Below are 24,037 nucleotides of genomic sequence, written 5' to 3'. Positions count from 1 at the left end.
TAGATTTTCTTCAAAATCTCAATCTGTAGATTTTTTTGAACTGTTTATTTTGGAGTTTTGCATTTTAATCCTCAGTGATGTTAATTTATATAGTTGTAGCCATTCTTCCACCATGAGCACTGTATTTCTGAATAACTTTGTGTGTTTATTTGTTATTTTTTGTTTTTGTTTTTCTTTTTTTTTTTTTTTTACACTGCCTATGAATTTAGTCTCCCTAATAAACTGCATGGTTTATAAGCAGTTGCCTACTTTAATCTGTATGTATATCAGTCTTTTTGTAATGCACATGACCTACTCAAACCATTATCTTTTGGGTGCCCAAACAGGAAGCAATTGATCCTCCAATAACATATAGACCAACAGAGCAGGAAGTTGTCAAAAACCTCCACCAGCTCACGGACAGGATTTGAGCTGAGGTGGTGATGTTTTACTGAGTGCACAGTTATATACACATGCAAATCAAGTGCTGCAGAAAGACACCATCCTGTTAAAGTAGTATGTATTTTTATATTAAAAATATCTTTAAAAAATCTTTTCAGTTCACCAGCAAAAATACAAATGTTAACAGGTGTTACCAGCTTCTCTATTTTCACAGAACCTCTTTATGGTATTTCCCCCAGATTTTTATTTATAAAAGTGCTTCTTAAAATGCAGTCAAATTATGTAATCAAAAGAATTCTCATACACAACTTGAATTTGCTCCTTTTTTAGTCTGCAAGATCTTTGTGGCCAAGTTTCTTCTGACTGTTACTGATAACTCTAATAGGCAATTTGATATAAACTGAATGTAACAAAACTTTGGGCATGTAACATTTGATGCTTTGATGAATTACTTTCATTGCCTGGCCACAGATGAACACAAACACGAAATTCAGCTTTCCAGGACAAGTCCATTTAGTTGCTCATTCAAAGTTTCTTTCCTTGAGCATGTGGCAATTTATTTACTTGTTTAGTTTCAAATTGTCCAAAGAAAACCTCATTTGCAGAAGCATTTTGGGCATTCAGCATCTTGCAGAAATAGGTTTAAGTAGTAAAATGTTTAAATGAATTCTTGAAACGGTTACTGGGCCCAAACAAAACAAAACTTAAACATAGTTCCATTGGATGAAATCCTGATCTAATGAAAGCAGATGGCAAACCTCAAGAAGCCTATCAACTTCAATGTAATTGAATTTGTGCTTAAAGTTAAGCATGCAACAAACCATTTAAATGTTGAAATGAGGGAACATGTTCAGAGCAGGGAACACTAAAGCAGTATGAGTACAGGAGCACATCCCTGCCTGCAGCCATTGCCTGCAAGTGTTTGGCTACCATGTGGGAGGGAGGCAAGAGCACGGTTACAAGAGATCTGATCACTCTTGTTCTACTGTTGTTAATTATCTAAATTATATTAATATATCTAAAAGCCCCATTATGCACAGCTTTGTATTAACATGAGGGAGAGTCTTCACCCACAGTCCTTATAGCTACTAAGAAAAACAACAAAGTATGATAGGGGCTGGATGCCAGTCAAGTAGGATTGGTATTGTACAAAAGGACGTTATCTCTTCCCATATGCTCTCAAACTCTACAAAACATAAAAACAGAACCTGAACACCTACTGTTAGACTCTTTCACAGAGCCCTTCAGGAAGAGGCTAGTGCTTCCAATCTTGATATCCTCCTCCTACAACAGCAGGATCCCCAGAAAAGGGCTGCTGGCAGCCTTCTTCCTTCTGTCAGACAGCAGCAGAAATGGAGAAAGACCACTGCTGGCCAAGCTTACGTTTAGCTTAAACAAATTCACAATACTGCTCTGCTTCAGCAAGTTCCTTAATTAACAGGCCATAGCATCATTTGGCCTTTGAGGGAATGGGCAGGGAAGGATTAGTATATGGAGGAAAGACTAGGAAAACAGATGAATCTTTAGCATAGGCCACCCTATGGAGAACGTTTGGAAATTGCTGATGTAAAGGAGACAACCTGTTGTTTTTAATTGTGCTGAAATAAAAAAGGGGATGCAATTGTATGTAAACCTGCATGTGGTAAAATTCCTAAAGGAACTCTTACCTCACATATTTTCTTCTCTCTGAAGGTCTTGGAGCTAAAATTGTTTCATAACATAGGTCTTACTTATTTTTATTCAGGTCTTAACAGTTTGGCATAAAAACACAACCAGATGATGTTGTTTGCTACTGATACACTCATTATAAACTGGGGCTTTCTGGGGTGGCTGTGTTAAGAAAAAGCAAGTGCTCTCAGTATGCTGTAGTGCTCTCAGGTTTGCTGTACAGTCTCAAAAGAATAATTCAAAGTTGTCCTGTGGTTAAAGACGGGATATTGTCTCCTATCAATCTCCCCTGTGAACTCCGTTGAAGAAATTAGGGTGAGCCAGGATTGTTTTTGCAGATACTGCTCTTTGCTTGCTGTTTCTCAGTCTGAGTGTGACAGGAGAAGGATGGGATGAACGTTTCTGACTGAGATTGCTTCACTGTCAGCTGGACCAAGTGACAACAAAATAAAGGTCTTGAGACTTTGCCCCTTTCATCTTACAGAAAACTAGCAGCTAAATAGCTGCTTATTGATGTGGGAAGACATGTCCCTGAGCCTTTACCTGCTGCCATGAAATAACAGTTAAATACTAAGAGGTTCAGACATATCTATCTATAAGCATTTGTGTTCCATACCTGTCCCATACTGCATCTGACCAAACCAGTATTTGTCATCTGTCACTGCTTCCAATCAATTTTAATTCAGATGCTCCTACTCTGAAGGGTATTCAAAGCCTCATCAGAAGCTGCTGTGTATCTTCTCATAACCATCAGTTATATTCCTTGGATCATTGTTTTTATCTCTTGGCACTGGTATATCACAAAATCTACTAAGTTTCTATTTCACACCACATTCTATTCATGTGATACTATGGATATATGCACCTCCTAGCAAACTCATTACTATCTATTTCCTGTTTTCTGGCATCCTTCTCCCTCAGTTATTTCCTTTACCTTTCATCCTCTTCACCCTTCATTTGCTACAGAAAAAACACTTGTTAGCTTTCAGTTGCATACCACTCTTTGTTGCTGTAATTCTTGGATGTTTGCATCATATGTAATCAAGGGTTTCTGTGATTTAAAGTATCAGAAAGAACCAGGAATGTTCATAAGCACCACTGCCATAGCGTAATGTCTTTCAAGAAGGTGGCTGAGGTGTTACTAAAAGAAAACAATGCCTCTAGCCATTTTAGCAAGAGCCAAACAGTTCCTTTATCTTGGTGAATTTAATTTGTTACGAAAAATAGAAGAGAAGGAAAACGTGGAATATTAAGTGGTCTGTTGAGCAGCTTTTCTTCACCACTACACTTTTCATCAGCCTTTTTCCTATTGCATTCCCTATTGCACATTATACATGAAGCTAAGCACCAGAATATATGATTTACCTGTTTTCCTCCCCCCCCCCAGTTTCCAAAAATATTTTGTTTTCACCCAAACTAAATTTGTTTTCTTAGTAATCACAGACAAATTCCTGTAAAAAATTAGGAGTCTTCTCTCTCTTGGCAAGCTGGAATAGCTTTAATGACTCAATTAGAATCCTTAAAACATGCAAATTATTCTTGAACTATGAGTGTTTTTGAACCCACGTGCACATACTCATTCACTATTTTTCGTGCACCTTCTGCAGAACCACAATAGTACAATCTACAATTTCTCTCTCTGAAGTGGTTCTGAATCATTTCCTTTTCTCAGATCTTTAAAATACTTTTGTGCACTGTGTTTTCCTTGCTGCCATCATTATGAAGAGATACAGCAGTTCCTGTGAAGTAACTCAACCATGGCACTGTTGAGGAATTCTGCTTGGCAAATTTGCCATGAGTTCGTATTGTCTAGTTCATACAAAGAAGTCAAACATCTAATAATAACATACAAATCCCTATCTTCACCCATTATCTCAACCTTCAGAACTGCTGTCTCTAAGACAATATGCAGTTGAGGACCCTCTCCATCATTACAGATTATACCAGAGTATCTCACTGAAACAACTGGTGTTGCACTTCTATAAAACAAGCAGCAACAAGAAATGATGAAATGAAAGCAATGAACACCTATTATTTTTCTCCTAAGTAAAATCTAAGTTCTTTCCAAGGCTTTCACTCACCCATCACCATAAGATAGATAATATACGGTAGTATGAATGGATCAAAGCTGTATGCAAAGTTTCTTTTGTCTGGTACCTTTCTTTCTCTTCAAATCCTAGACTGTTTGCTGCTGAGGCCTAATAAATGCTTTCTTGAATTCAACAAATGCAATCTGCTACCTACAGCCAGTTATCTATTTTTAAACTTCCATATTGTAAGTATATTATTATATGCGTATATATGCCTGTATGTATGTGTACAGGCTTGGTAAGTATTTTTAATACTTCTGAAGTTTTAGATTTACAGGGCTAGCAACTAACAAAAAATGACTTCTCACACATTTTTGATACTGCAGGTAACATCTTCCTAATAACCATTCTATACTAAGCATGATATTCTTATTAACAATTCTACACAAATACATATATTAATAATGTAAAGGCTCCTCTAAAGCAATCAGCTTCCTCTAAATGTGCAAAGAATCTTTTCCATTAATCATGAATTTATCAGTTTGGACAAACGTGACCATCTAAGTATCAAGTATTGAGAAGTCTGATAGTTAAGAATTTACTCCTTTCTAATGACTAAGAAAAAGTGATAGAAAATACAGCATTGAAATCAACTGACTCAAGCTGTCTCTTATAGAAAAAAAAATAAATTCTTAAATACAAGCCATTATCAGTTAAATAGCAGTGAAAAAAATAGTAGAGGACAGTTGTGAATGCCAGTGTAGCATTAATGAAGACATACTTTTTTTTTTTTTTTTTTTATCAGTTGCCCCTACATCTACTACATATGAACTAGAAAACACTAATAGAAAGGGAACCTTATTCTCTAACACTTTTTATGGTTCCTGGTGAAATCAGTAAATGCAGAAATCTGTTATGATTAGTTATTACAGTGCAATATTTGAGATACTGTGAAGTGTCTGACATGGCTTTAGTTACCTTTGATAGTTCAGAGGAGCTGTAAAGTGAATGCCAGTTTCTGTCACTTCCAAGCTGGCAAAGTTATTTGGTTGATGAGGTCAGAGAAGGATCTGCAAACATGTTCAGCTGCAGAGAAGAAATCCTGCTTCAAAGCTGACTGTTGAGCTGAAAAGAAAGGATTTTATGTGTTTCAGAGCATTTGATTGCTGCCAGAGCTCTGCAATACTCTTTATAAATCTCTATCACAATTCCATATGAACAGCAGCTTTTTATGTTGCTCTCCTCATTACATCCTCATTATCAAAAGTGAGGCATCATGAGTATTGAACAAAGCTCTGCTGTAGTAAGACCATTGATTACAAAGGCATTTGGACTGCTGCAATTTTGCCTGGGACTAGAGTCATTATGTCACAGCACGGGCAACAGAAGAGACCTCCAGTGGCCTTATCAGTATGAGTATGCTCCTTAATTGACTGCTGAGACTGACTTCCTCTTACATGCTTTAACTTAACCTGTTTCAAATTACTCAAGCATTAGGGGCTATATTCCACCTTAAAGAGAAGTGTTCCATCCTATAGTATAGCACTGGAGTACTTCTACAATGGCAAAGGTAAGATTCCTCTGAGAGTTAAATTATTTATGAGGGTTTCCTCTGAGGGTTAAATTATTATGAATGATATTGTAAAGTAAACTGGATGAAGGTGAGAAAACATGTCTAGATAACCAGGAGAACTTGTACCTGATTGGGCTTGAAGAGACAATGCATCCTTCAATTTCATCACTAGCTGCTGCAGTTCCACTTCCTCACTGACTTCCTTTTTATCAGGTGGTATCTGTATTGCAGTGGGAGTGAGAACTGTATTCCCCACAATGCCACTGCAGGAGTTTTCCATCAATTCAGGCAGGTAAGTTTGATTCTCTTTTGCTTTTTTACATTGTCCAATCAAAAGTCCGTCACGCTGCACGGTCAATGACTTCACTGGGTCTTCTGAGAATATAAAGTTCATTGTAGCAGGAACCTCAGGTGTCTCTAAAAGCTGCATTCTATTTTCAGAGTTGGGGCGATTCAAAGCTTTCCAGTCCGCACATGTTCTGGAAATGGGATTTATTTCAGCAGGATTGAATCCACCCTGCATTCTCCTTTCCAGAAGGACATGCTGATTTCTTGGCATCATATTCTGATGCAGTGAAAAAGAAGGATGTGTGGTTGACTGTAACATGGTCTACAAAAGACAAAACACAGAAACAACATAAAAATAACTTATGTTTTGGTTGCTGGTAGAGATAAAATAGGTGGGAAAAAATATTTGGAGTCATAATAATAATTATTATTATTTCTTTAATTTCTCACGTATTAAAACCAATTCTTTCCACAAATAAAATATTTCTCTGCAGTGAAATGAAACTTTGAGTTTGGACAATCTATGTGTCCACTTTTTCCACAGTTCTGATCTGAGGACATCATATGCTTCAATGCCATTGAAAAATGGCAATAATAATGTTCAAAGGCTAAATTTGCAGGAAAAATCATCCTAAAATAATTAAACTAAGGGAAAAAAAAAAAAAAAACAAAACATATTAAACATGTATCAAACATCTCAAACCTTTTAACATCCAAAATTCCAAAAACAGTCTGTTTGTCAGTGCCACGATTGTAGTTGGAATTTTCTAGTCAGAACCAGGATGGCAAATACCATTATTGCACGAACACTGAATCTGAGTAACTGGAATGCGCTGGACACCTAACTGCACATGTGCAGCCAGCCCTACAAGTTGGGGACAGACCAGTGTCATAGCATATACAGAGGATGGTATGACACACCAGGTCACAGTGGACTCCATGTGCTAGTGATATTAAGCTGTGCACTACAGATGTGTCTGGCCTTCCTATATGTTTGACCTGAAAAACACTCTAAAAGTAGCATGGTCAAAAATGGTACAAAATGCTGCAAGTGGCACACACATATGAAATCCCTGTAAAACAGGGCCTTTTCAGAACCTTAGAGATTCTTTTAAAATACATTAACTCTTGTTCATTTAAATTAATAAAATATTTTCCATAAGACGTCTGTATTACATCCCAGTACAAGATAAAAGTTAGAAATGACAGAGAAGTATTTTATTTATTTTGTGTTAATATGGGACTCTAAAGGAACAACCACAATGAAGTATCTAACACTTCTGTTGGAAACCATTTTCTCACTCTTATTGGAAACCCCTGTCATTATTTTAATTGCAGTAGTATCTAAACAACCCAGACACATCTGTCTGGGGTAGGTGCTAAATATATACAGAGTGAGAAGAAAATCACTGCTGCAATAAGCCTATCTGCTTTCTCTGAAGACAAAAAACGGAGCAGATAAGCAGAGAATGTATGAAATAGTACCAAGATTTCTGATCTGCAAGAAAAGTAGTAATTAGTGTTCAGTAATTGTCCATAGTTGTAAAGATTTTTCATACATTTATCACTATACCTTTATATCTTGCTTTATTTGCTGCAGCTCCATTTGCAAGTTTTCATGGCTTGCTCTCAAGCTTTGGAGTGTTGTCTCTATTTTGCAGCTTCTGTCTTCCTGGCAGCTGTGAAGAAATTGCACTTTGTCCTTCCATTTATTGAATTGCTTCTTCATGTTCCTTACAGGGACACAGAAGGGTGGGAATTTTGCTGGATCAGATAACCCATTACACACACATATATACAATCACAGAATAGAGCAAACACTGTAGCACAAACTTTCCTTTCTTTTACAGTTCAGGAAACAGCTTCTGGCTTAGAGGCCAGTATTTCAAGAATTAGGCTGTATAAACAGAATTATCAAGAACTGGAGTGTTCTAGAGGAAAGATGTGAGCTGAGTGGAAGTGCAGCCAGGAACTATGCCTTGCATCTTAGGGTTTGATGTTTCCCAAAAAGGTGGCTGAAACTGGAAGAGATGTCACAGTAGTTCCTCTAAGAGCAACTATTCTGGCAACTCTTATCGCAGACCTCTGACCTGCAGACTCTGGTTTCAGTGGTCACAGACACAATTACATCCACAGCACATTTGTATATATATACAAAAAAATGGAGGGAAAAACAAAAGTGACAGAAAAAGGTGAGCATGGTTACAGCTAAGCCCATACCATACACAGAAAAGAAAAATGAATGTGAAATGTGTCATATTCTAATAGTAAGTATTAAATATCAATATAATATCCTATGTCAAAGGTTTGAACACCAGAAGGGATTTCTGTAGTAATCTAAGCCATGATTTTTTTTGCAGCAGTTACTCTGTCAGGCCTGTTACCTCTATTTGCCTTAAAGCATATTCTTTATAGAGATATCCTACCTTGATTTAAAAACTTGAAGTGAATTATCAAGTTGACATTATTTAAACTAATAATTACAGTAATGCTGATGAAAGCAAAACAAAATGTTGACATCAGGAGGGGGTTCTTCACAGAGAGGGTGGTTGCACACTGGAACAGGCTCCCCAGGGAAGTGGTCACTGCACCGAGCCTGTCTGAATTTAAGAAGAGATTGGACTGTGCACTTAGTCACATGGTCTGAACTTTTGGGTAGACCTGTGCGGTGTCAAGAGTTGGACTTGATGATCCTTAAGCGTCCCTTCCAACTCAGGATATTCTATGATTCTATGATTCTATAAATTGTTTTTCCAGTGATCTTCACTTGTGATTTTTGTTGCTGAGCTACTTCATTCATCCCCATTTGACACGAAATTATTTAAAATCTCAACATTTTTCACTGGAACAGTATTGCCCACCAGTCTTCAGTTGTATTATTGCATTTACCTACCTGCTTTCATTGTGAATACTTCTGAGGGAATCATGCATTTTTAACATATCTGCTTCAAAAGAGGCTATTGCCTGTAATAAAGAAGAGAAAAATATCTGTTCGCGATTTTATCAGCAATAAAATTTTATTTTCTAGGCAAATTCTGCTATAGACAGGCATGGTAAATTGGGGAATTGGCCCATTTTACAGATTTACTAAACTTATCAGCTGATTGCAACCAACATACACATTAATGCATTTCTAATGGCTATTAGAAAAGACTGGAAAACTTACTCAATATAGAACAAATTCTTTGTCCTATGGCACATTCTAAGTATTTTCAGAATTTGTTTTGTTTTCAATCAGAATAAAACCTCATACCTTTGAATTTCTGCAAAATAGAATATTCTGATTTGGAAACAGTCTCTCCCAAGTCACACAACTGCTTTGGAAGAAGGAGATGGAAGGAGACAGACTGGATGCATAAGGAAGAAGAAAAACCTCTGATCTTTGGATTAAAGTAGAAATCTCTGAGTCACACAGGACAGTAGTTCCAGAAGTCAGGGATGAACTTTCAAAGTAAACTGCCTTAGAGGCATGGTATAAGATGGTCTGGAATCAGGTTTGCCATGTAATTGTAAGACGCATAGCTGAGACCTCAGGACCTTCAAAAGCTAACGGATTCTTTTAAAAGCTACCTTGCATTGGACCTACAATCTGCATCTTTTTAAGCAATCTGCACTAACAGATTTATACTCATTTTCCAATATGTTGGAAATCAGTATAAAACTGCTCAAAAAGAATTTTCATCCCAGAGGGAAAATGAACAAGACTGCAATGCATGTGACAGAGTACCACTACAGTCCTGTCTCAGTGTTTTCCAAAATGACAAATGCCAGCCATCAAAATGACATGCTTAAGCAATATTTGCCCACCATTGCTACTGCAGATATGTGCTTGCTGGCACATAGCTCATGCTGGACAGAGTCCTAGAAGACAGTTATTCCAAGGAGTAGCACAGGAAACTGCCAAGGAAGTGACCTGACACATACAGGGTAGTTCTCAGTTACTGCATTCTTGGCTTCTGGGAAGAACAGGGTAAGTGGATGACACAAACTGGTTTGAACACAACCCACAACCCATTGTTCTGTATATTCCAAGTATGGACAGAGCTACCAACCTCTCAAATAAATATAGAAACACAAAAACTGCTATGTACTTATTTTTATTTACACTATCCTTTCCACTCCTCTAGCATTGTTTCTATGCAGGGAACCTGGAAATAGATTGGTGAAGAGCTTTTATGCATGAGCTATTTTAGTTGGAGTGGACACTACTCTGGGTTAATCCTTAAGAAGGGCCCATTCTGTCCTCTTATATTGCTATGGTGACAAAAAAAAAAAAGGTCCAAGCCTATTAGGAATTAAGATGTCCTTCCTTGACATTTGCTTGCAGTGGGAGGACATGATGGCATTTTTTGCTGTCAGAATAGAGAGAGGGCTCTAGCTGAGGCAGTCTTTATCGTGCTGCTTTAAGACAACTAGAAAATAAAAAAGTTTACAGAGCAAATATTCCTACAAATGCTTCTGACAGTCACGGAAGTCAAGGAGTCTTGTTCACTAAGTTTTCAGATTCCCCATTTTTTTCTATATGTGAGAAATTAACAAAAAGGTGAAGCTGTCCATTCTTTTTCACTGGTCATTAGACATCAGTTAGATAGTTAACATGGTAGGTCTTCCTCCCAGCTTTAGTATTAGTACACCTTCATGTTTCACTCACCTGAATTTTTGTCTTGTCTTGCTCTGGCGTCTCACTGTTATTCTTACTCTTGTGTGTTACAGTTCTGCTTTTAGATACAAGCATGGGTGACTCCAGGACAGGTCTGTCCACTGGGAGAGACAGGTTTTCAGGGAATGATGAAGTACTGAGTTCTGCAAGGGGACTGTACACCAACAAAGAAATACGGAGTAGACAAAAGATCAAGCTTTACATGGGTTTGGTACCCAGAACAATCGAAATACAGCTAATGCACTGTGTATAGACAGACAGCCTACTATTGACTAAGAAAAGGGAATGATCTGTCTATGCCTGCTAGCATATTTTGGCTGAAAGAATGAAATTCCTTAAAAACAAATTCCACTCTTTCAACAGAACTTCAACAGCAGATTCTTCTTTCCACCCATTTAGCATCAGTGCAATTTGCTACTTCTCTTTTTAACTTCCAATATTAAGAAGGAGCTAAAGATATTACGAAATTCAACTACAAAAGGATAGCAAAGGGCCAGATACCCTGCTGTGCAGGCCATTCTATGCTGGGAAAAGCCCAGATACCTGTCAGTGACACCTATAATGGCAACTCCAAATTCTGTTTTTTCTCATTGACTGCTACCCAAGCATGAGGTAAGAAAAAAACCCACAGAATTGCAAAGAAAGTGTGACTGCCCACAGAAGAGTTAAATGATATTCAGAACAAAGAGTGAATTTTTGTTGCTGAATACAAGTGGGGATAATTTAACAATGGAAAATATTTTGCATTTCACCACATTCTAAAGAATGAATACTGAAATATTTTCTACAAGAATCACTGTAACTATCACCCACTGACCTTAGTGTATATAAAAAATTTGGTTTCTAGTATTTACCTAGCAGTGTAGCAAAGAGTTTTATAACCAGATTTTTCTCTTCCTTCCCACAAGGATGAAATTAATTTAATTTAATTCTTTTAGAGAGGACTGACCTTTTTCCCCTTTTTCAGTCTCACTGAATCCTCATTTGGAGAATGTGAGATGCAAGAGAGTTGCTAAGGCTTTATATAGCTAGTAAAGAATTTCCCCCTACATATGTTTTTAGTGCTTATCTCGTATCATTGTTCTCTTCACCTAAACATCAACCAAAAGGCCAGAGCAAGAAAGGAGTAACTATACGGAAAATCATAACAACCTCCAATGCTCATTATTAACTACTATGATCAGAGGAAACACAGTAATGAGTTCACAAATTAACTAAAAGCAGGCAAAACAGAAGTGATCTAAAGGAACGGTAATGGTGATGCAAAAAATCAGCTACTCACTATTGTGAGTAATCCCACAGGACTGCGATTCAGTAGCACTTGAGTAGAATGACATTCACTGAAAACACTGTGGTTCAGATGCAGGAACCATTCAGTCAATTTCCAATGAATTTGTCATGGAGGAGGTGCTTAAAAACCCACTCAGTGACAGGTGCTAAATATTTGCAATGCTTGACCTTAGACTGAGCATAAGAAATGGCACAGAGAGAAAGAGATGCTAAAGGAAGGAGGGAAGGAGGACACAAGCATGTGATGTTCTATAAGACAACTGGTCATTAGGTTGTCAGCACTGTAATCGTGGTTAAGCAACAGAACAATGTGCAGCAATTTCCTATTTATGCTTTCTATTTTTTATGGAAAAATCATGACATGGTCTGTCACAACAAAGTCATTTACTCAAAGGACACAATCAAGCAATATCCTACAGCCTGACACTTTATTCAGAGAGTATAGATTCATTGAAAACAGAAACTCACACAATCTTTTTGTGAGCAGGGAACTGCCTCTCCTCTGTTATCTCCAGAGCTCTCCTTCTCTGAGCCTCCTTTCTTCTGCAGCGGTCTTGAAACAGGTTGTTCCTGACAGTGCAGAGAAAGTGCTTTGCACTCGCCTTTGCTGACATCTATTGGAATGAAGGATAAAAGAGAAAGGAGCGAATTTTCAAGCAGCTGCCCAGAAAAAAAAAAAGGCACACCCAAGGCAAAGGCAATACATGTGCAAGCAAAGGTCTGTTCGTTCAACAGCTGAAGCTGCTGTCTGAGCCCTAGAACTGGAGCTGAGGTGGACGATGATGAAGGACCACAGGCAAGATCAGCTCCAATTCTGGTATGTAAACAAAACACTGTCCAGGATAAATTCAGGCAACCTGGAAATGTTTAATACAAGGTTTTGACAATTACAGTGATAAAGTTCAAAGGCACAACAAGAATTCTGTCCAACTAGTACCTAAGTTCTCCTTTCATCAACAGAAAGAAATACTCTTACTAATTATAAGAGGTGTTAATGTATACAGCTTTCTGTGTTTCATGTTCTCCTCTTACACAGTGAAAACCATACTTCAATTTGTCACAGCAGTGCCAGGCTCATGTATAGCTATGCTCTGTAGTTGTTTTATGGGAGGACACAAGCCAGTTCTGCCCCAGGAGACGATTGGTAACGAACATTGGAAGAGCCCTGACAATTGAACAGGAAAAAAGAAGAAAATACACAGCACGCGTCCTAGTTGTTTCTTAATATGGTAATAAAATTACCACAAGGTGTCAGCACAGTAAACTAAAACAGTTCTGAGTTTTCAAATCCTGCCTCAGCAGCCCACTCCCTGGTACAGACAATGTGAAAATTTAACCAGACACAGTCTCCCAGTGCTGAAGTCCATTGCTGGAGCAATGAAAGCACAAGTTGCCCCTGTGATGGAGCTCAAGGAGGTGAGCTTACTTGGGCCTATGCTGGCTCTTCGTGCTGTCCCCAGTTGACAGGGACAAATGAATCTACAAGTTCTACAATAAAGTTGAAAATGTCTAGAACAAAGGAAGTTTCATGCAGGAGTTAGTACAACTTCAGGATGGATATTAATTTCTGAATGATTCCGCAGTGGCACTGGGAGGAAGGAGCAGTGGGACACACTGTAGGACCTTTCCACAGGTGTAAGGAAGTGCTGCAAAAAGCAAATCTGCCATACAGCAGCCTGGGAAGAGGACTCACACTATGACATTTCATGTCTCTGTTCAGTTGTTTCAGAACAGAACATTCCTAAAGTTAGAAGCCCCCTTTTCTCCTTTCCCTGACTCACTGTTCCCAGATGAATAATACTAATGTCTCATGGGCACCATGGCTGATATATACATAATTTTATAATCAATGTAGTTCAAGAGTCTCTTGCCAAATTGCCCACATAAAGAACCTGAACAGGGCAATGAATCAGTACAATAGGACTCTACCTGCACACAGTGTTCCACAACAGGATGTGACCTCTTATGTGGTTTGCGGAGACAGCCTGTGAAAAAGCAGACTTGGCAAAGGTCAAAATTCAGGCACTTCAAACAGCGATACCTATGAAGGTAAACAGACACAGACACATACACAGACACAGAATTTCTAGGTTGGAAGAGACCTCAAGATCACCGAGTCCAACCTCTGACCTAACACTAACAAGTCCCCCACTAAACCATATCACTAAGCTCTACATCTAAACGTCTTTTAAAGACCTCCAGGGATGGTGACTCAACCACTTCCCTGGGCAGACCGTTCCAATGTCTAACAACCTTTTCGGTAAAGAAGTTAAACAGATTAGGTTATTTCCCTGCAACAGAGAACTTGGTGTAAAAGTAAGATCGACTACTAGAAGTCCAGACCCCTGGTTTCTGAAATGCAGAGAAGCACCTCTGTTTTAAACAAAGACTTTCACCAGCATTCTTTGAATGCAAGAGTTATTTTGTCCAAACGACAACAGACTAATCTCCAGAACCCACTCATGATTTTGATATTATTAATTTGCTCCATTGAAACTCAATCCAAGGAAGAAACACCTGTTCTAGTATAGTTTTTGAGATTGCAGTTACACCTTCATATGTTTCTTATGCACCAGATTATCTGTATCCACTGCTCTTATGGAAATGTAATATTACTACATTATTGATGTATGATTTGTGACTATACAAAGAGCTAAAAATGAAAAAAAAAAAAAAAACAAACAACAACAAAAAAAAACAAACCTAACATTCTAAGCTTACTCTTAGCGAGAACAGACTAACGGTAAAATGTTCATTGATTAATACAGTAGTTATAGCCTGCAGAGTATGCAAACAATAGTAAGAACTATTTATGTGGATGCTAAAGACTACAGTAATTACTGACATACCTGAGGCCTCTAATGGGGAAATTCTTGCAGACTCTGCATCTAACCTGGTGAGAAACTGTTTCTGAAGCTGATAATCTGTAACATGTAGAGAGCCACAGCAGAAGAGCGGGCTCTGATCTCAGCCAAGACAAGAATTCTTCTTCAACAATTGCTGAATTCAGAACCTGGAAAAAATATACATCTCAACTTCAGCCATTTGCTTGAAAAAAACTGGTGTCTCATCTCAAGTTCCTAATAAAAGCTCTGATATTGCTAGTGTAATGTTTTTCATTCACATAAAATGCTGCTGGGTTTCAAAGGCTTTGGAATAAATGCAAGTCTTCAGTAGTATCTGTAGATATCAATCTCCCTATACTGCAAGACTGATGAACAGCCCTGCTCCTTAAAAATAGGTATTGGTGTATGCCACATGGTAATACACTTGCAATTTTAATTTACCAGCTACATTCAAAGTCATTTCTCAGGACATCAGAATTTCACTCACCCCTTGGAAACAGCTGTGAGTAGCGATTTCCACACAAGACAGAGTGCAGCTTTCTTCCACAATGGCTGGGATCTGCATCAAGAAGAAATGCTTAGAAACACCTCAATAAAAAACAGATGTTCCTACCATGCTCTGCTGAGACAGTGACAGCACACAGGTGGTGAAGCTTCGATAGAAATGCCACTTTACATACTATTCTGAAGAAAATCTATTCAAATTCATGCCACCAGTGTGCAATTTCAGAGTTCAGCATGTGTCAGAATGATTTGCTCCCAGCTCACTTACTCTAATGGATTAACACATTATGTTACCATACTAGAATACTGAAAGACAGTAGGTTTGAATCTCAGGGGTCATTTTCAGACCCCAGAACTGGTGTTCAGCACCAGTTCAGCTGGAAATACTTGTATGCTAAGGCATTATTGTGCAACTGCAAGCTATTCTACTGAGTAGACATCTAAGTTAGGAGTTGCTTTAGCAACAGCTGCATGCAGCTGTTCCCAGGACCTTTAAGCTCAAGCAAAATGAATGTATAGACGTACTGATGCCAGGCATTATTCAGACTAAGAGGAGCTACAGGGTTTTATTCTTTAACCTACTCTGCATAGCAGATCCCTACGTCCACACAGTACCCTACTGACTTCAGTTCCATAACGTTATCAAACGTTACACATCACCCATGTGTGTTTTTCTCCTGGATTAGAATCCCCCCTACAAGACCTGTTGTCTAATAGCACTGCAGTGGCATTACCTGATTTAAGTCTGTTAGCAGGCTTCTCAGGGCACTATGGGTAATCAAGGACTTCTTCCCATCAGGAACAGCATAAAACTCAAAAAAAGCTGAAAATAACCAGAGGAAAGAAACTAGAATACTAGCAGAGCGTGAAGAGTCTTCTAGCTACTCATTCTCAGGCAATCTGCATGATAATTGTGAATTACCAAGTAACCTTCTCAAAAAAGTTATTTCCTTGTCTACCTAATGCAGGCTCTCAATGACTGCTGTAACAACACTTTCCCCTACTGGCAGGGGAAGGAGAAGGAAAGCAAGGAAATTATGGAGGTCCCTTATCCATGGCAGCTAAGACTGGTAAGGGTGAAGGAAACACTGAACTCATTTCCATGGCTATAAGAAATACATTTAAACAAGTTTACACAAGATATGCCCTGTTTAAATTTTGAATTGTCAATTCCAAGTAATTTGAAAGGAAATACATAATGTGCAATGGAAGAATATGAGACCAATATGCCACTTGTGGTCCATTTATTCTCTGTTTTGAGCACTTAACTCAGGCAGAAATCTTTGTGCTGCCCATTGCATTGGGCTGCTTTCATCTGTTATGTTTAGCTCTTTAAGCATTCTTTGTCTAGTGTTAGAAGGACTCTAAAAAAAATCCAGGATCTAATATACAAATATGTTTTCTGCTCTAGTGAAACTTAAAACTAGGGTGTTTCTGTTCATTTTTGCTAGGCAAAAAGAAGTTGGCCTTGATTTTTGAGCTCTGCAATCTTAAGCTGTATTATGTCTTTTTTTCTGAGACTGTTTATGCAAAGATGAATATGAACATTAATGAAAAAGTATCCTTCCACATCAGCCCTACAACAACGCAGTTGACATAATGTACTTTTTGCATGGCAGAACTATATTCTCTTTTAAATGTTTTCCTCAACATTTGGTATTTTAGGCAGTATATAAAACTGTACACTTCCCACCTCTGTATTTAGCAAGTAGAGTGTCTCTTGAAAGAGCAATTAAGGCAGCTGCAACAGATCTAGTTTTGATATAACCCGTTCCAGATCTAGGAAAATAAAATAAATTACACTATATTCACCAATAATGTGAAAAATGCAATCTCTTAAGAAAAAATATTGCTACATTTGAAGACAACTTCAAATCTCATATCCTTTTGTACGCATATAACTGATGTAGCATTTTTGTGATACTTTATGTCTAGGACCCTTTGTCATTGAACACGACTACAATATTAACTGTTCAAAATACCATGCAATTATAAAACAGACAGTACCTCCTTCAAAGACCTCACATTCCACTTAAGATATAAATTTACTTTTACAATACTTACTTTGCAATACTTTATTTTTACAATACTTTCACTTTCCTTAAAGAAAAAAAATAAATCCTACTCTTCACTTGTGGAAAGCCTTCCCAAATATGAAAGAAAAAGTAGGACTACAAAGTGTTTTTTCTACTATATCATCAGCCAGCTTCACTGTGGCCCCAGACCTGCCCTGAGTAACCCTTGGGTTGACTTCCTTTAATTTCATTCCAACTTGATTTAATCACAAGGATATATGCAGGAGAAGGACCTTCATTTGACCATTAAATAATGCAAGTCATAAAGAATAAACCTTATTTTAGAACCCAACTTTGCAACATAGGCACTAAATGAAAAAAGCTTCTTTATGTGAAGACAAAACATATTAATGGGAAACCATAAATCCGAAAATCTTGCTATTCTATATTTAAAATATCACTTTTGCAAAGCAGTTTTACTTTAAAATTTGTTACGTAAAGTTGTCTTCAAGAATCTTTAACTAAACTGCATTGTTACAGAGCAAATTGAAGAAAGCTGTAATAGCTTCCAAAGTATGATCTATATGGGAAATTGTTGGTCAAAAGTTTCTAGATTTTCAATTATACATTTAGTTTTCCCAGAACTTTCATAAAGGAAAATCCAAGATTAAAGCTATGTAAGACTAAACATTCCCTGAAGAGAAAGGGAATACACACAGAATATTAACTAGGCATTGCTGTTTAATGAAACTTAGTAAAAATGTCTCTGTGACAGCTACTCTCAAAACTCATAAAGGTTTTCAATTGTATACCTTATTGTACTTTAATAAGCATATAAGTAAACAACCACACAGACATGGAAAAGCCCCCATATACTCTTGACTTGAAAGACTTTCCATTGTTAAGAGTGGAGAACAGCACTCTGCGGAGAAAACACACTTAGAAGAAAAGCATAAGATGCTTTTTCTATCCTATATACATGGCCAAAAAAAAACAAAAAAAAAACAAAAAACTTGTGAAAAAAGTTCAAAAACACATTATAGCATGAAGAAAATGATACATTTTCTGTTTTACCAGGAAAACAGAAAAAAGGATCAAGATATGCAAAGAACATTCTTGTAAATGATTTCCTTGGGTTCGTACTTATAGCACACCAATTACAAAGCACTGTTGATGATTCTAGCTTGTTTTGAAATACACCCATTTATTCTTAGCCTTTACTCTCGTAAGTACAAAAAGTTCTTAACATGGGATCTTAAATATCATGTAATTAATAGTAATTCAAGACAAAGTCCTGCAGACCACTTACATCATACTCACGCTCCCAGTAAAAAAGCTTTACTCTGATGTAGGAGGGAATAAATTTCATCTGTAGTGAATAAACTCAACAATGAACTTAACCTTTTCTTTTAAATCTGATACAGTCAAGAACCAAATTTGCCTTTAGTGAACTAATAAATTATTCACAAACAATACATGAGAAAATTACGGTCTACAAGCTGCTTGCTTATTATCCCCCCCAAAAAAAAAGATTTGCCATTTGCAGGAGCAAGCTGATCAGCTTAGTTATGAAACACGGGTAGTGTTTTGTAACTGGCTGATGAATGTTTTAAGCTGGAGAAAAATGAATAATGAAAAGTGACTGGCAAATTCTTGACTTGTGTATATATAAAGGCAAATACGGGTTATTTTTCAGGAGTGTAAGAAAATACCTTAGCAGCCAAAAGAAGAGCCACTCTTTGTAGAAAGCTGCTCACAGAAAGTTAGTATGGGCAGGAAGACATCTAGATTTCCAGGTATGTCTGGAAACATCTAACCACTGTTCTTCTGTTAAAGCTTTGTGCCTCATCTTCCTATACCTGAACTACTCTCACTATGTGTAACTTAAGCAAAATACCATCAATAAAGGAGTTTCACATATAAATGACATAAGAAGAGTAGAAACAGACTTGATCTAGCAGTACTTTGTGATGGATTCATATTTGTGCTTCTTCTCACCTGTCATACATGGCTTTTAGTAGGCTCAATGTGAATTTGGCAGCTCTTGGATCTACCTGGCCTGGTTTTTCTAATCTTGCCCTTTGGAACAGTTCCTTCAGCATTCCAGAGAGCCGCTGCTCTTTCAGAGAAATCTGCTTTTCCCTCTGTCTCTGTTCACTTGACAAGATGTGCTGAATCAGAGAAACATCAAGCAAATCCACTGTGAGAAAACAAAGGGAGAAACAAATGAGGATCCCTGCTTCCTCTTGAATGGAAGGTGGACCTTTTTTTTTTCTGCTCCAATTAAAAGTGCCTAGTTAAGACAAGTCTGGAAAACGAAATCTAAAACAGTATGTGACATAAAAAGGAAATAAACTGGGAATGGTCTTGCTGGGTTTATTTAAAAGTGTCTGGATGTGATTTTAGAATAGTTAGGAAGAGAAGGGAGATAACATGCTTAACTGCATCCAAATTATAGAGGAAATGCAATGGCATTGATTGGATTCACTGGCAATGATTGGGAGTTTTCATCAACAGACTGTTTCCAGTGGAAGATTCAAGATATCCATGCATTCTAGCTCAATATAGAATTTATATCCAGTAATTTCAAAACAAGCTAGGTGCCCAGGGCTTTGTTCCACAGCTCTTTGCTTGCACAGAATTCTCACTTCAAACCCAAGGGGTTTTCTGCCTATCATATTTTAGTTTGTTCACATTAATACTTATAATGTTACTCATTAATACTTGCAATATTATATTACAGTATATCCATTATAATACTTATAATGTTATAGTATAATAATTCTCATTAATATTTTAGTGCCTGTCAATGCTTTTTGATGATACATGATTATTTCCAATAAATCATGTAAGAATTTGACACTTAACAAGTATAATAATATAAAGATTCATAATTGCCAGTGATGTCTATGTACCAATGTTGTAGATAGTAACTCAGTTCTCCAATGCCTTTAGAATTGTAATGTATTTCCACTGACATTCAAAGGCGGGTAAAAATTGAGCTGTATATGAACTACTATCTGGCTCTTCACTGTTTATAATGCACTTTGAGTTTCCCACGTGGAAAATGAGAGAGCAAAGTAGCATAATAACTCATGGTGACAGCAACACAGAATGTTTACGGATTTCTCTCCCTGTCAAAGTATGAGATCCTCTTCATCTACTAACACTGGCACAGACTTTGTATTGCGCGTAGTTTCAGGGCTGTTCTGTAGACAGAATTCTGAACATCATTGAAATTCTGTTCATTTTGATAAAAATGTCCTTTTTTTTTTTTTTTTTTTTTAGCCAAGATCATACTGAAATAATATTTCTAGGCAAAATACCTTCTTGATCAGAGTAGAGATGCTTTTTCTACAAGGAACAGTTTGCCAGTCTGCACAGCAGGGTTATTGTTTGGGATGCATATTGTTTCAAGACTTAAACAAATTTTCTGTTAAGATCAACATCTGGGACTCTCTCGGAAGATAAGCAATTTACCAGAGCAACTGGCTTTTGACATCTCTGCTTAGTAATTCCACTCAAGCTGCTTGACTAAATCCTATGCCCTTAAATGACTTCAGCTCATTCCTTTCACATCAATAAAGCATGTTTTTCTGAGTGGGAAGTAAGAGCTTCGGAACTTGATCTATAACTGCTACTTTACACGCATACTCAGAACTTTATGACAGGAAAAACAAGGCTTGATCACAGTAGCTTTAGTAACTACAAAGGGACTTAGTCCTGCCCTCAGAGGCTTTCTTGATGTAGTTCAGGGAGGAAGAGTTACTCACAGTTGATAAAGATCAAAGATAAATAACAAATATGCACAATTGAGTAGAAATAATTTACAAAACTCTCTACCTGTTTAGTCTGGAAATGGTCCAATCTGTGTGCAATGGCTCTCCACAAATGTGCCAGACTAATGTTAATAGCCAGCAAATTATGGGCTCTGCTGTTTCCCAGATGCTGCTTACGATATAGAAATAAGCTGTATCAGCCATACCATCTGTCTACTCCTGCTCTTGTCACATTATGTTTTGTAATATTATTTGGAGATGTAGTATAGCATGTCATACAATGTGAAAAATGAGTTTTTACTTCCATGCAGCATCAGTTCTCTTTCTTCAGTAACCTGATCCAAAGCTTTTTTGAAAGGAACAGGCTGACTCCCACAGTTTTCCATAGGCTATGGATTAAGTCCCAAATGCTTATTTTCCTTCTCTAAGAAGGAATACAAATGTTAGAAATGTGCATATGATCCAACTTGAACATCTTCCATGTGCAAGATGACTTTCTAAATGGAGGGAGTCTGTTTTAATAGCCATCTGCTATTCTCTTGCTTTTACTACATCTGTGATTCAAGCTCATCCTTATAGATGATATGTGGCTTCAAAGTAAGGCATTTTGTGCCAGTCAAGCAATAGTTCCAGAATTACCTTGCAAGAGCACATAAGTAAACATCAGGCAAAGAAAAAAAAGCTCAAATTAAATCAAAATGTTTTAGGATTATTATTTATGTGAGGCTTTTTGGCAGCTCAGAACAACTAAATGCTTTCATTTCTCATAGGGATGGAACTTTCCCCTTGGACAGAAAACTAGCACACAACTGGTTCTGCAGTGAGTCAAATTTTACCTCAAGACTCATAAATGCCCTTTGTTGAGAAGCTGACAAAAGAATTCCTACACAAACAGAAAAGAGTGCACTGTTTCTTGGCATTTCCAGCTAGTTACCTGATCTGCATTTTGCACTACCTGTTATATAGCAGATGAAGTATCACCCAAGGTTTTACACTTAAAAAGGGAATGTATAGCTATCCTTCACACCTATTGTAGAACATGTGAAAAAAAAATTATCATAAATTATAAATTTGGAAACATGACCATTGTGTGCTTGACCATTCCATGAGTCAAGGTGGTAATGGCAACGGAAGATGAAAGAACAGATCCAAAACCACAGGCACCACAGCAGTGTATGTTATTTATATGTTATAGCACAGAGATTCCATAAGCGGTATGACTTCTTTACAATTCATTAGTTTCTGTCCAAACAGACACAGAAACATCTCTTGAGAAAAGCTGGGGGGGAGAGAGGAGAGAAAAATCCTTACCCTGCAAGTCTGGATCCATTTGAAATGGACAGATGGCATTAGGCATTCTATAATGAAACAAATCAAAGTGTAAAACCACATTATCTAGACAGAGACATATCGAACCATTCACATCAAACCTTTTAATCTGAACAATTTACTGGATGAATTTCAGAGATGAAATTAAACAGAATTACATAAAACAACATAATAGCTTTGGTGTTAGGTGCAGAGAAACTCCAGAAAATTGCATGGTATCTGCTCAGGATAAAGCAGAGGTAATTCCAGTAGCTGCAAAATTGTACGAAAAGGAAAACCGTCCCCAAAGTTTCAAGCTTCAAGTACAGCAGATGAGATCTTTCACTACCTAGGAATCCAGTATTTACATATAGGATTACTACACAGTCCATAGTGTATAATTTCAGCATAGACAGAACATACCTTTACACTAGACTATTCCCAAGATCCATTGATTACAATTGCTTACAAGTCTATTTTCTAAAATTTTCAAACTTGAAGGGTTAAGCTGAGCAGACATCATTTTTTTCTGAGAAGGAAGTGATAAAGAAATCATAACCATGAATCTACTTCTTTATGCAGCTCTGAAAACAAAAGTAATTGTGTCACTGATAATAAAAGAAACAAATTCTTCCCTCAGGCCTTAGGTCGTTAACGTTCCAGGCTACATTATATTTTTAAACATAAAAGAATAAATATGAATTCAATATAGTAACTCTCAGCTAATATTACAGTTGAAAAACACTAGCTGTAACAGATTTGTGTTACATGAGACAAAAAAAGGCTTATAGTAAAAAAAAAATGGAAATTTGATTAAATAAATAAAAATTAAATAATTGGAAACTATCTGAAACGTAAACAATGATTTTGGTATTAAAACTATACTTACCTGAACTTTCACTTCATTTTTCCAGTGAGAGTCATTGATCATTTGTCATAAACATTACAGAATACTAGACAATTATCAAGGATAAATATTCAGTCATCTATAATTCTTGGATCATAAAGGTGTTGCTCACCATCTTAATTGGTGAAAGCTGCAACTTTGTCTTTCAGTCTCTAAATAACCTATAAAAAAAGCACCTATAATGTAAGTCTTCAGTGAAAGCCAGGTGTAGCAATCTAAACTCTGCATATTTTCTAAAAGATAGACTTTCAAAGACACCACTTGCCTCTTTCTTCCTCCTTTTGTCTCTTTACCAAAGGCACATAAAATAAAGCAAGAATGTGAAAGTAAAAATACAGTCTAAACGTAAATAAGAATTCAATTTGCTCACTCTCATGAGAGTAGATCCACTGACTTCACTGAGTTATACAGCATGCGTAATCTATTAATACTTGATGTTGTAAGATGACAAGCTGTCTATCTAGTACAAGGTAATGTTTGCCCTTTCAATTAGCCATATGGATAAACACATTGATACTACAGTATTCAGGATCTCAAATTAAACTTCATCTATTTTACTGAACTGGTCGTCATTGTGCAACATCACAACATTGGATGTTTTATACCCATGAACCCTGCCTGTAAAAAGTTATGAAAGGCATTCTTAACATATATACAATCTATATTTTTATATAGGAAACTCTAGGAAGAGTCCAGATCTTGACTGCAATAGGAATGTTTGGATGAAATCAGCTGGATCTACTCCACCATTAGCATATCTACTTTATAATGAAAGCAATATGAACATA

The 24,037-nt window shown here is 37.0% G+C and overlaps 1 protein-coding gene across 1 annotated transcript; it reads right to left on the bottom strand.

Moving 5' to 3' along the window:
- Positions 1 to 5,100: 5,100 nt before the first annotated feature.
- DYTN (dystrotelin) lies at positions 5,101 to 22,391 on the bottom strand (the record flags this gene model as incomplete). Its single annotated transcript, XM_084288939.1, has 14 exons — positions 5,101 to 5,204; positions 5,779 to 6,262; positions 7,514 to 7,673; positions 8,834 to 8,904; positions 10,592 to 10,754; positions 12,359 to 12,504; positions 13,820 to 13,931; positions 14,740 to 14,903; positions 15,224 to 15,295; positions 15,975 to 16,063; positions 16,934 to 17,019; positions 19,254 to 19,455; positions 20,424 to 20,498; positions 22,346 to 22,391. 14 exons carry the CDS (start codon positions 22,389 to 22,391, stop codon positions 5,101 to 5,103), a joined length of 1,974 nt encoding a protein of 657 aa, XP_084145065.1.
- Positions 22,392 to 24,037: the final 1,646 nt, after the last annotated feature.

The sequence above is a fragment of the Netta rufina genome (genome assembly GCF_964035555.1).
Source record: "Netta rufina genome assembly, chromosome: 6".
NCBI lineage: Eukaryota > Metazoa > Chordata > Aves > Anseriformes > Anatidae > Netta > Netta rufina.
Note: the sequence above shows the minus strand (reverse complement) of the source record. Positions and strands in the feature narration are given on the sequence as shown.